This window comes from Pempheris klunzingeri, chromosome 3, assembly GCF_042242105.1.
Source record: "Pempheris klunzingeri isolate RE-2024b chromosome 3, fPemKlu1.hap1, whole genome shotgun sequence".
NCBI lineage: Eukaryota > Metazoa > Chordata > Actinopteri > Acropomatiformes > Pempheridae > Pempheris > Pempheris klunzingeri.
Window position 1 is genome coordinate 18,500,450 of NC_092014.1, and position 12,642 is coordinate 18,513,091.

The following is a 12,642-nucleotide window of genomic DNA, read 5'->3' on the forward strand; positions in this document are numbered from 1 at the left end:
ATTCCTAAAAGTAAGTCAGTAAGGGCAAGGACATCAGATGATCTTGCAGGATAAAGCCCAAGTCAGTCAAGCAGTGCATGCACACACTTTCCCTGTGCAAAGAGGGATGATCATAGCAACATTTCAGGTGCATTTTTTGTTGGTTTTACCTCCAAATACAGTCCATGTTTAGATAATCTGAACCTCTTGGCCTGCTTACAACCTATCTGATCTGTTCTTGGCCTATCTGACTTTGGCCCAACATGGTCCCAGATCTCAGCAATTACTTTTTTGAGTACACTATTGTCATGGCCAAAGCAATTAAGATAAACTTTTCTTTAAAGCTACATGTATCTGTGCATCTTTGATAATATCGTGAAAAAAAACCCAGACTCATTTGCGTGTGAAACCACAGCTTAGCATAGCAAACCTGTGGCAGCCTAAGGGCTGAGTTTGTGTTTGCTTTCTTTTAGCCCAATCTCATATGCTCTTTAACTCTCTCTTCTGCTCCAGGCGCTGTCTGCACACTACACTGCTGCAGCAGGCAGCTCCAGCTCATCCCTGAACAACATTAAAACACAAGCAAGAGAACAAAGCTGGTCTTGTGGGTCATTATTTGTAACCCTCACGCATCTCACAAAGGGTTGTAATGACCACGAATGTTTTATGTTGAGAGCACTCAAAATTCATTCAAGACATTCACACCTGCGGCCGGCTTAGTACTGCCCCAGTCTCCCATGAATAACTACTGTGATCCTTTAACATCATGTCCGTACTTTGAGAGAAGGAAGATTCTCTGGAAGCTTTGAAGCTGACCACAGTCATCATGAACACTGAGCCGTTGTAAGTCTTATAATTCCGTCCTTTTTGTCAGTTTTGTGATAATAAATACTATAATGTCATTTTTATGAAAAGAAGTGGCTTGTTTAGTTCTTCACTGAATGTTTTCAACTTTCAAACACACATACGGGTTATTCCGGTTATTTTCAATAATATATATATATATATATGTATATTTTGTCGGAAATAACCGTATATATACACACACACATATATATATATATATATATATATATATCCCATTTGTTTTTCAAGAGAGACAAGATCCAAAGGCTTTCTCCTTCACGCTACAATTTTGTCAAAATCAACCAGAATTTTGAGAAAATCATTTAGAAAGGAAGAAACAATTACTTGATAGGCCATCCAATTTCCTATCTACCCACGTAGCCCTGGCACATCATCATAGTCACAAATGCACCAAGCAGCCCGGTGGTTTTTACTGGATAACCCAGAATGTAGCAGCTACTCAAACCGGGAGGGTGAACAAGCACTACAAATGGCCAAAAAAAAGTTAAGAAACACCGTGAACACTCAAACTACCATATTTGTAAGGCAAGTTCAGCAAGGTCATAGAGGAGTCGCTCTTGGCTCAGGTCAAAACCTGCACGGATAAAGAAAATAGAATGAGAAATGAGGAAGCTGGCGGAAGAGACATCAATTACCAGAGTGAAATGACAAGCAGTGCCAAAGCACTCTCTCAAGTCAAACAGGAACAATGGAGAAGCTGGAAATTGGAGAGAAGAAGTGAAGTTGAAAAGAACTTGAGAACATTGTGATGATGAGAATTAAACTCATTATCAGTGGCCCCAGTGCACTCCCATTACCACAGACACTTTACAAGCCGAAAAGCCAACACTGTAATATTTTACTGAGAAAAACAGCACTCAGACACATATTGTGGAAATGCAAAAATAGCCCAAGGACAATACACTTGAAAGCCGAGTCGTGCAGAGTCATGCAGAGTCCTCCATCCCGGTCAGCTGCACTTTAAGCAGTGTGAAGAAAGACTTTGGACTTAAAAACTTCTGAGGGATTTATAGTATTTCACTGGACTTACCTCAGTGGACACTTTTATTTGTCTTATTTTGAAAACACTTTTGAGCTTTTGATAACCACATAGACGCCACTATCATTAGTATCAGATTAAAACATTTGTGGTGCAATTTCTCAACAACTGAGTGGCACTTTTCAGGTCAGGGTAAAATAGAGACTAAGCTATTTACAATTCAAACTATGTGACAAATTACTGTTATTATCCAGTTAATGTGTTTTGATCAGCTGCCACATTGTGGTACAGAGAGATGTTCAGAGTCCTCCCACATGAAAGAATCAGTGCAGTTCTGAGAGCTAATGAGAGGGACTCTACTGAAATGTGGTCGCCTTTGCTTGACTACCTGCCTGGGGAATTGACTCGGGCCCAGTAATCTCTACAATGGCCACACCCGTCCAGAATACACTCAGACGTGTCTTTCTCTTCTAACTTGTTGCTTAACTACTTCTATGTTTTAGTGTTTTAACTCAATGTAATTTCATTCCATGCTTTAATGTGTTCTATCGTGAAATGGATGTAACTATTACATAAAGCTACGCTATTGATCAATAATGTGTCTGTGATGTCGGTGATGATGCCCATGGGAAATTATACTGATAGTTTTTTATTAATTTTGATAGTCGATCGAGCATTTCAATAATTTTTAAGCAAAAGTGGCAAAACTTCACTGGTTCCAGCATCTATAATGCAAATATAATGACCCAGCTACTGTAATAGGGTAAAAGAAAAACAACCAAATTAAGAGTTGCATCTTTATTTGTAACTAAATGTCATTGTACATAATGGAGCTGTGCCCAAACTCTTGAGAAAGAGAAAATTAACATGCCATGAACCAAAATAGGTTGAGAAGCTCTGGACTTCTGGCACCAAGGGACTTTAGCTGGAAATAAAGAACACCAGTAGGTGGTTGTCTCTCTGCCTTTGTCTGCTCACCTGCTGTGAGTCCCCCACTCTCACCCCTTTGTTAAGATGACTGAAGTCCAGTTGACATTTCCCAGCTCGATCCACAAACTGAGAACTAAGCCCACTCTGTCATTTACTTTCCAGTCTTCATATGTAAAATGTGAAACCGGTGAGCTCTTTTCCACATCCTCGCCTTCCTGCTCCTCCTGCACGTTCCCTTTTTGTCCTGCCTCTTTATCATAGTCTCACTATGCCACTTCTCCCATCCCTACCTCCTTTCTTCTTTACTTTATCTCCTAATCCTCACTATCCTAGCACATTTCCACCTCTCCCTACACACACACACACACACACAGGCACACATGTTCAGACCCCAAAACAGACTAATTGCATTCTTTCTGCTCGCCTTGAAGGGACCAGGAAGCGACTTGGACCCTGGGATCTTAGGATGAGGCTCTCAGTTCAAGAGATGGGACGGCACCAACTGCAGTAGCCAAACCCTGCAGGGCCTCTCCGGCTGCCTCGGTCTCTCCTTCAGTGTGAAAAAGACCCCGAATACAAAAATTTCAAGGCTTAAAGTGACAGGCCCGGCCCCGAGTGTATAAGACTCCATTCATTTTGGAGCAAGAAGTCAGAGTTTCTGGAAGATTTATGTCTTACTTTTCTACTTTTATGAAATGGGTGATTTTGCAAGCAAACCGCTCCAACTTCAAAGTGGTTTTGATGGAGGATGAAAAATATCATCAGTGGTGATGCTTTTAACTTCTTTAAAGTTGCTGCTACAGTAGTTCAGTCACAAATCAAATCTCTCTAATCTCCACTCTGCTGTCAGCGTGGAGTTTGCTTGATTTCTGGATGTTTTTGAAAACATTTGAACCTCAGTTTCTGAGCTGCATGTGTGTATATTCTGCATGTGGTTGTGTTTTGGCTTGATTGTTTGTGATTGTGTGTCAAAGACAAACTCCAAAGGTTTTTTTTTTCTCCTCACAGAAAGTCGCTTAATTGTCCTGCTATCTAACATTACTGTAAATGTCAGAGTAAATCTGAATTTTTTTCTCCTCTAGCAGCTGTTTCCACCGTCGTTTCCCATTGGCTTAGCTGCAGCCCTGGAAGGTGTGGTCTGGATGAAGGATGCTGCATCCTTTGTTACACCGTGCAGTTTAATTTTGAATACTAAACAGTCAAGAAGTCGTTGCCGCGTGTGACTGATGCTGTGAAGTTCCTTTTAAATTATCATGAATGTTTTCTTGTTCAGGGCACGCGCTTCCATATTGTTGTTGTTGTTGTTTTTAAAATTTCCACCTGTAGCACGGCTGAAGAGATGCCCAGTCAACTCAAGGGATTAAACGAAAGCTATGATCGTATCAAACTCGGAAACTCGGATTGAACTCCGTCTGAAGTTCAGGAGGAAGAGGAGCACCAAGCGAACAATTAAGGATCGAGACTTGGCTTAATGAGAGGAAAAACCGCGAGAGGCGAGCGCTTCCTCTGACCACGATCATGGGCACCATGCGCTCCTCGCCGTGTGCGTAAGCTGCCGTGGAGGGTCCACACATTATGAGACGCCATGGCATGGTGTGACCGAGGGGTTCAGACTCTGCTGGCCATCGCGGGGGCCTTCGCCGCCTTCAGTCTCATGACCATCGCCATCGGCACCGACTACTGGCTTTACTCCCGGGCGTACATCTGCAACGCCACTAATAGCAGCACAGACGATACCCAGATGCAAACCAAGAAAGTCAAAGGCGACCTGACGCACTCCGGGCTGTGGAGGATCTGCTGTATCGAAGGTAAAACAAAGTCTAATAAGTCAGTGACCGTCATTCCACTAACTTTTTTGTTACATACCCATTGGCACAGGTGGGGTTTTTTTTGTCCAATGATGAGCCAGCTGATCTCCCTGTTTGCTTTAAGGTGGGGAGTGGGCGCGGTGTGATTGATCAAGACATTACTTGATCTGTCAGTGAAATAAAAGGAGATTTAAACGAGTGCTGCAGTTGGGAACTCCCAGTGAAAACACCCGGGAAAAGTACTCGGCCATTTTCAACGAATATATCCCAGTTTTTTATGATGTGACGACGCACCAAAAAAAATGGAAGCCTCATCGCAACATCATTGCCTGTCATTTCTATTGTTGGATGCGTGAATTTTAAGCATTTAAAAGTTACGTGGGCAGTGTTTGGTGAAGGAGAACTGGAGGGAAGCTGTTGCTTGTTGCGCGCAAAGGCGGTGTTGTGCGTGCGTAATGCTGCGTTTGTGTCCGGTTCCTTTGTAAATGATTTAGTTTGTCACTGAAAAAACAAGCTCAGTGGACAGATCACAACACTGAGCCAAATCCTGTGTTTTTACGCAGTGTGTTTTGTTATAAGAAATGTCGCTAGTCCAGTAGAAATTAAAGGTTTTTTTCTTACCAACTCGATACGGTTGCTTGGCAACTACTTCCATAAAATTGCTTAGACTGATGAAATAAGTTTCAGCTACAGATGCAACGTTTTCAACAAGAGACTGATTTGCTTCATGAAATCCTGTCATAATTTTCTCAGCTGTTGAGCCGAGATCACACACACACACACACACACACACACACACACACACACGCCTGGGGAGTTTGGGGCTGGGTTCGGGCAGTTCGTTATTGTTTGGACTCATTTGCACACGGTTGCGCACGACTGCTTCATTGGAGGGACGATAAATCCATGAACACAATTAGTTTTTTCTCAACAATACGGGACATTACAACGCACAGTAAACATGAAATCAGTCAGTTGATCCGTGAAAGAAGTCATCAGTGACGTCCTGCCTGATGCGGCGCTATCCACTGCTGCTGGTGCTGAAATCTCCACTACGAATGATTTTGTTACTTTTAACCAAAAGCTCCCCAAATTAACGAGCGTAAATGAATCAACCTGTAGAAGTAGACACACTGTGAGCCAGAACTTCACAGTCTCTTACTTGTGAGTTATTCTCTGTGTGAGCACCACGGCTAAAAGGTTACAGCAGAATGTAGTTGATGAGCTTTTCCCACAGGTGGTACTCTGGCATGTTTGTATGCTCATCCATGTTTTGCTGCCAAACAGATGTTGCAATTGCATCCACAGAGGAAAAATCGAGCAATGTGCTCTGTGCTGTGATTGGATTTTAATGGCTCCAGTCACATCAAAACCTTCACAATAATCACATGAATGTAGGCTTTTCTGTGTGGAAAATCATGATGTTGTTTATACTGTTGGACATACGTTCACCATTTCATTATTGATCACAGGAGAATACTTGATGGAGATGTCTGAAATTGGTAGATGACAAGAAATTTGTTTAACCACGTAGCATCAAGGTGAAATTATGAAGACGGAAACCTGCATCTCCAATGTGTCCATGAAGGCAGCATCTCAAATATGTAGAGAGCTCAGATATTGTTGCGGGTGGGCGGAGGTCCAAGTGATGAGGCAACACTTGGCCAGAGGTCTGTCTCGACGAATGCAGCCATTATAGAAAGCACACTTCATGCACTTTTGCTCTCTGCACTGTTACTACTCTTACTGGAATTTATAATATTAAAAATACGCTACTATTTATGGATTTTCTCTAAAGTTAATCAAAGGCCCCCTCTCTCTTTTTCTCGCTTGAAACCCTTGAGAGTATCATCAGCAGAAGTGAGATGGAGCGCTTGCTGTTCTTAAACATCTGTCGCCTTTGCCACCATCCCCTCTCTCCCCACTCGTATTGCTGGATGCACGTTACATACAGAGCTGGAACTAAAAGTACCACAGCTTTCTCACTCACACACATCACATCAGCACTATTGCTGGCACTGGCCTCTGGTGGCACACCTGTATCTCCAACTGATGCTAGCTGAGCTCAAAGGACTTTTCAAGACTTTTTCCAAATCACAATGTTAATGACATCAAATCAAAGACTTCCAAACATGTTGGCAGCAGGAATACACACCCTAAAGCTGAGTTGCAAGCTCTTTAGCTAAATGTGTTCTTAAATAATTCAAAGTAATTTTTTCACTTCCTGCCTATGTACATTTTCCCTTGGTCCCTAAAAAGAGTCATAGCTTCAGTTGAATGTTTGATCTTACTGTCCAGTTGAGAGATCATGTCCTCCAGGAACAAAGATCATGCTCAGCAGTCTAAACAGCCATATTAGGTCAAATGAGCGGCATAATAAATGAGTAAGCCCCGGGACTTACTGGCTAAACTTGTAGAAGAAATTATGCTTGTCGCTACGTGCCAAACAGACGTCTGTTTGAGCGTTGTGGCTTGTAGAACAAGGCAGGGGTTCAAAGACGGTGTGCATTGATGAGGCAAATGAGCTTTTACAGGAAACAAAGTGAAGTCTGCTGCCAGTCGTGCTGAAACACAACAAAAACTCTCACTTAAGCGAGTCACCCCTGATCGTTGAACATGCTGGCACACTATAATGTATGACGTGTTTCAAACAGACATTTGGTCCGACATCAAATGGACAGATCCTGCTTTTTTAGCTGTGAGCCACCTTCCCATTTTTCCCTTAATTGCTTGAGCGCCTTTGTATTATAAAGGCTGCTCCCTGGTCGTATGGCTTTGTTGTGTGCGTATGTGTCTGCGTGCATGTGTATGTGTGTGTGTATGTTCTATGTTTCTGTGGAGCAGCCGAGTGCGTGTGTGCGTGTGTTAGCCTGGTGAATGCATTAGTAAGATGTCAAAGGCGTCCTCTGAGAAGCGAAGCTAGAAATGTGATTCTGGGTTGCCGGGGGGAGGTTGCCATGGTGAAGCTATGCTGAGTAATAAAAGATGGGCTCCGGTCTCTCAGACAGATGGGCTCTGGGGAGATACCTCCCCTACTGAGCTCTTGCTGTCTATCTCTCTCATTGTCATTCCTCTGAGTATTAACACACTGGCCTTCTGTGTTTTATTTATTAATAAAGTTATTACTTTGTTATCATCACTTTTTGTTTGATCCTACATTTTTTTTTTGTTTTTAATGTCTTAATTCTCTCATGTTATCTTTTACCCTGCACCTGTCGCTGCTTTTTCCTGGAGCTTTTGGATGACACAGTCAGGAAAAAAAACATCCAATTACACTGAAACACTGATCCTATAAATACAATACACATGCGAGATACACTCACACACCCAGTGTGAATATATTACTCAGGGACTGTGCTTCCATATCGATCAAAAGAGTGAGCGTGGTACATAAGAAAAAATCACAAAGAAGCTGGGCGACGGTTGTAGAGGAAAATATTTTAGAGCGTGGAAGGGAGAGAAGTGGGTAATTGAGACATGATTGTGGTGAGAGTGTTGTAAAACCAGAACATGAGAGTTGAAAGAGACTGAAAGAGTGAGGCTGAGAAAGCGGAGTCAGTGAAGATAGACTGAGTCTGGGCTGTCAAGGATGTTTCATCACTTTATCGTCTTTCATTCTCTTTGCCAGCAGTCTCAGACATCGTCCATGAAAATTCAGCAGACAAATGCGACATTGAAATTTTGTGCTGATGGCTGGAATGAAATCATGTTGCAATACAAAGGAAGAAACATGCAAAAGGTGCCAAGTGTGAGCAACAACTGTTTTGTTTACAGTCAGCGTTTCTCATGACAACACAATATGTGCGTTCCTAACATACACAGTAAACGAATTTCCTGGCTCACAAAAAAATCCCACCACAAAATTTGGAACTCATCTGGATTAGCTGTCAAAGCTGACAAAATGCCATTTAGCCAGTGGCTGCGCGAACCAGGACGCATAAAGCCACTCAGGCATAGGAGGAATGAGCCAGTGATTGCAGCTTATCAGCGAATGTTCACACTGATTTCGATTTTGTGGCCACAACACAGCTCACCACTGGAAAGCAAATAGTGCAGCCCCTTTGATAATCCAGTCATCAATGAAAAGATACTTAGCGGTAACTTTGAATGTCAGCAGTGAGCCACAGGTACCCTGCTGGGTAGTTGTTATGTTTTCATATTACGTTTATAAGCCTGACAAATTTGTTTAATGCATTTCACTTCTCACAGATAATTTGCAAAACAGTTTTATGAACTTGCAATCTTCTTCTTCCCTACCTTCTCTGGCACATTGCTTGTGTTTCTTGGTGAGTTACTGCCACCAGTTGTCAAGTAGGCGTATTGTGCACAAGATCCAAACAAAAAGCTGACCAGCTCAAACAACAAAATTGCTCCATAGCACTTTGAGTGGTCAAAACCCTCTCAGGCACTGTTTGGTTTCTGTGGTTGTCAACTGTACAGTATTCCTATGATATCGTGCCTCTGGAAGGAGGATGACCTCACCTTAATATCCAAAGCATGAAATTGCAACATGTAGTTGTGAAACTATTCTTCTGTTGCAAGAATAACAAAAAGCTCATGCTGCTGTTACATGTTCACAGTTTATTTAGAGAATCCAATGTTGATCTCATACAGATGATGCATGCCCATTGGTACATTTGCAGGTGTCTAGCTTAGCTCCGGAGCAACTGACACAGTAGCAAAAGCAGAAATGACAGGATGCAGCAGCAAAATCGGGTGTCAGACTTTTAATTCAAAGTCTAACCTTTCAATATTCATAGTGCTCTAATGTTTTATTCTCTTAAAAGTGGAGGGATTTTCTCAGTGAAAAGCCTTGGTCTTTGAATACAAGGTGCCTGAGGGTTGGACAACTTAAGAACGGCAGATCAACAGCAGCCCATCCTCAAATGTCTCTGACGTGGTTAGAGGTGAAAATAAGACAGTTCAGCACTAGTTTAGATATTCTCTTTCTCTTTTATCTTTTCTATGACTTATTTGTCTCAGGATCATAAAAGCTGCATGTTGATTCGGTGGATGGTCAACATGCTGTTCCTTCTGCCTTAATCGGAGCTCCTCATGTCCAGCTCCATCATAGAAAGACAGTATTTCTCTCTAACTGTTGTCATTTCGTCTCTGCACAGGCTGTTAGTTCCATCAGTCAGATTCACACTAGGTGTGCTTTTGGCTTTTCCGCAGGTATCAACAAAGGGAGCTGTTTTCGGATCAATCATTTTCCAGAGGATAACGACTACGATACAGACAGCTCAGAGTACATCTTACGTAAGTCACTGCAACCCCTTCATCTTCAAACACTTCAACCCTTAATCCTCTTTTTTTCTTCGAGTGGTGATGGAGTTATCACAAGGGTACTTAATGTGTCATGACATCTCTATCCCACCCCCATAAAAGCCTGATGTCATGACAGTAATTGGAGCTATGGAGATGATGAATTGTGTTTTGTGTTGATGAGTAATCGGACTTGTCTCGTACATGACTTTACCCGCATAAGAGCACATCTCACATTTGACCAAGGTAATTTGAGCAGTTAAAAAAACAAGCACTATGGGTAGTCCAGGTTATCACAGCTCCATCGATCTCCCCATTTTGCTCAAGGCTTCAGATCAGCTTCACTCTGCATGTCACATTCGATTTCTAGTTTGATGCTCCCATTTTAAATGTTGTCTGTACTGATGAATTTCAATAAAGTCAAGGAAATTAAATCCTGCACTCACTTTGTTAGTGTCATGGAAAGGCAGGAACGTCTGCTAATCAGACCTCAGTATCTGTGGAAGTATTCATCTGTTGAAACTGAGTTTTCTCTTTTCTTTCACTTCCTTTACTTCCACACTCATGTCAGCCAGGCATGCTGTGCATTGTTATTTTTAGGACACCTTAGGCTACTCAGAGATGCCAACAATTAGCATGAGAGTAGTACCATGGATGAATAGTCGGATACTTGGTATAAAAAGAATTTGGCATAGCTTGCATCTGCAGGATTTAAGGACTCAGAAAACCTGTATGAACTTCATTCTATATTTTATCATCTTTTTGAAAGAACCTTTGTGATAGTCACATAATTCTTATACTGAGGGACAGTGTATTTTTTAAAGGGTGTCCTGTGGAGTTCTCTCCACAACAAATGTTCTGTTTTGCTCATTGAAATGCATTGTGTGAGGTCTATCAAATGTGAGGCCTTGAGGTCTGTCAAATGTGTTGAATACATGTCCTCCCTCAGAAAACATTTGCAATGATGATTTTCTAAGTAGTTTAAATCCTGCATTGATTATATCTATGGTTGTTTGCTAGTAGTCTCCTTCTAACCTGTCTTTGTTGATGCGTTGCTGCACACGTTTGCCATAGTGCCATGCAGTATGAAACCATTGGTGGGAGTGTGCATTGAATCACCTGCCTGAGTGCACTCATGTGTAAACTAAATGGGGGCCCACTCATAGAAAAACAGCTACATAGCACTACCAGAGGCCAAAAACTCCACAGGGAACCTTTAATATATGATTAAAGCAGCTAATATAGTAACTGTATGCACATTTGGAATATTAACTTCATAAGGCGATAATATGTCAGTGTCAATATGTCAAGTGGCCAAAAATATCTGAAAACCTCATAAATGACAATTATAATAGCAATACATGGTGAAAGAATGGGAAAAACTTACTAATTACTAATTACTAATTCTTCTATTATTGATACTCCCAAGACACAAAGTGATTATCTCCTAATGATTACTTCTACAATTAACATTACTTTATTGGCACTATGTCATTATGAATTAATCACATGCTTCATTTGTATTGACAAGAAGGCTCCGCCGTCTCTCCCTATCTTGTATGAACAGGTATTGTGCGTGCATCAAGCCTATTCCCCATTCTCAGCACCATTCTGCTGATGTTTGGTGGCCTGTGTGTCGGGGTTGGCCGTATCTACAGCAGCAAGAACAACATCCTGCTCAGTGCTGGCATCCTGTTTGTGGCGGCAGGTAGGACGAGACTGACAGCGCACTACAGATGAACACACAAACTGGTGCGAAAACAAATAGGCTCTGTGCAGTGCCACAGACAGAAAGAATGAGAACGACATAAGCAGACAAAAGGAGAGAACAGACACGATCCAAGAGGGATTCCTTTTGGTGTCTGTCTCTTTCTTTTATAGTTACAATAGCTTATATTTCAACAAAAATGCAATGCATGCACCTTTGTTTATTGTTTTTACGTTGATATTTTACTGATATCTTACACACTGATATGGCCGCTTCCCTTTCCCTCGAATCCATTTTTTTCTTTCTGAGTGCCAAAGGTTTTTTGTGAATTTACAAAGATGAATGTCAGAAGGTGAAAATCTGAAGGTGTGAATATTCAAGCTCCTTTTTTGTGATACTTCTTTGTTTTATTAAGAGGATTCTACTCAATGCATAAGGAATCGACCTAACTCAGGCATACAGGCGAGATATTTTGTTGCCATGTCGTTTTCTTTCATCTTTCTTTTTGATTCTCTTCATCCTTCTCTCCATCACTTCTCTCTTCAGGCCTGAGCAACATCATCGGCATCATCGTCTACATCTCCAGCAACGCCGGGGATCCCAGTGACAAGAAAGACGAGGACAAGAAGAACCATTACAACTATGGCTGGTCCTTTTACTTCGGCGCCCTCTCCTTCATCGTGGCTGAATCAGTTGGTGTTCTCGCAGTCAACATATATATCGAGAAGAACAAAGAGACACGCTTCCGAGCCCGGCGCGACTTCATCAAAACCACCTCCTCCTCTTCGCCATACTCTCGCATCCCAAGTTACCGCTACCGGAGAAGGCGCTCACGCTCCAGTTCGAGGTCGACTGACCCATCCCGCGAGACCTCCCCCGTGGGGTTGAAGATCAGTGGAGCAAGTGGCGCAGCTGGAGGCGGGCTGGGGATGGGTTTGCCAATGGGAGATATATCCCTGTACGCCCTCAGTAGGGACCCTCTAAAGGGTGGAAGTGGGACTGCAGGGCCCTACAGTCCAGAGAGGGACTCTGGGTTTTTACAAGTCCACAACTGCTTCCAGAAGGATCTGAAAGATGGAGCGAACAGGAGGACCACGCCAGTATGA

General features: G+C 42.3%; 1 protein-coding gene across 1 annotated transcript; it reads left to right on the forward strand.

The window, feature by feature from the left end:
• Positions 1-4,340: 4,340 nt before the first annotated feature.
• LOC139199025 (voltage-dependent calcium channel gamma-4 subunit-like) lies at positions 4,341-12,642 on the forward strand. The gene is made up of 4 exons (XM_070828030.1): positions 4,341-4,563; positions 9,739-9,822; positions 11,396-11,536; positions 12,083-12,642. Exons 1-4 carry the CDS (start codon positions 4,341-4,343, stop codon positions 12,640-12,642), a joined length of 1,008 nt encoding a protein of 335 aa, XP_070684131.1.

What these genes read in the sequence shown, in the direction of transcription:
- LOC139199025 (XM_070828030.1), top strand. Translation starts at nt 4,341, where the DNA reads ATGGCATGGTGTGACCGAGGGGTTCAGACTCTGCTGGCCATCGCGGGG. An exon ending in CAGCTCAGAGTACATCTTAC is followed by an intron (nt 9,823 to 11,395) that starts GTAAGTCACTGC and finishes TTGTATGAACAG; the next exon opens with GTATTGTGCGTGCATCAAGC. An exon ending in CATCCTGTTTGTGGCGGCAG is followed by an intron (nt 11,537 to 12,082) that starts GTAGGACGAGAC and finishes TTCTCTCTTCAG; the next exon opens with GCCTGAGCAACATCATCGGC.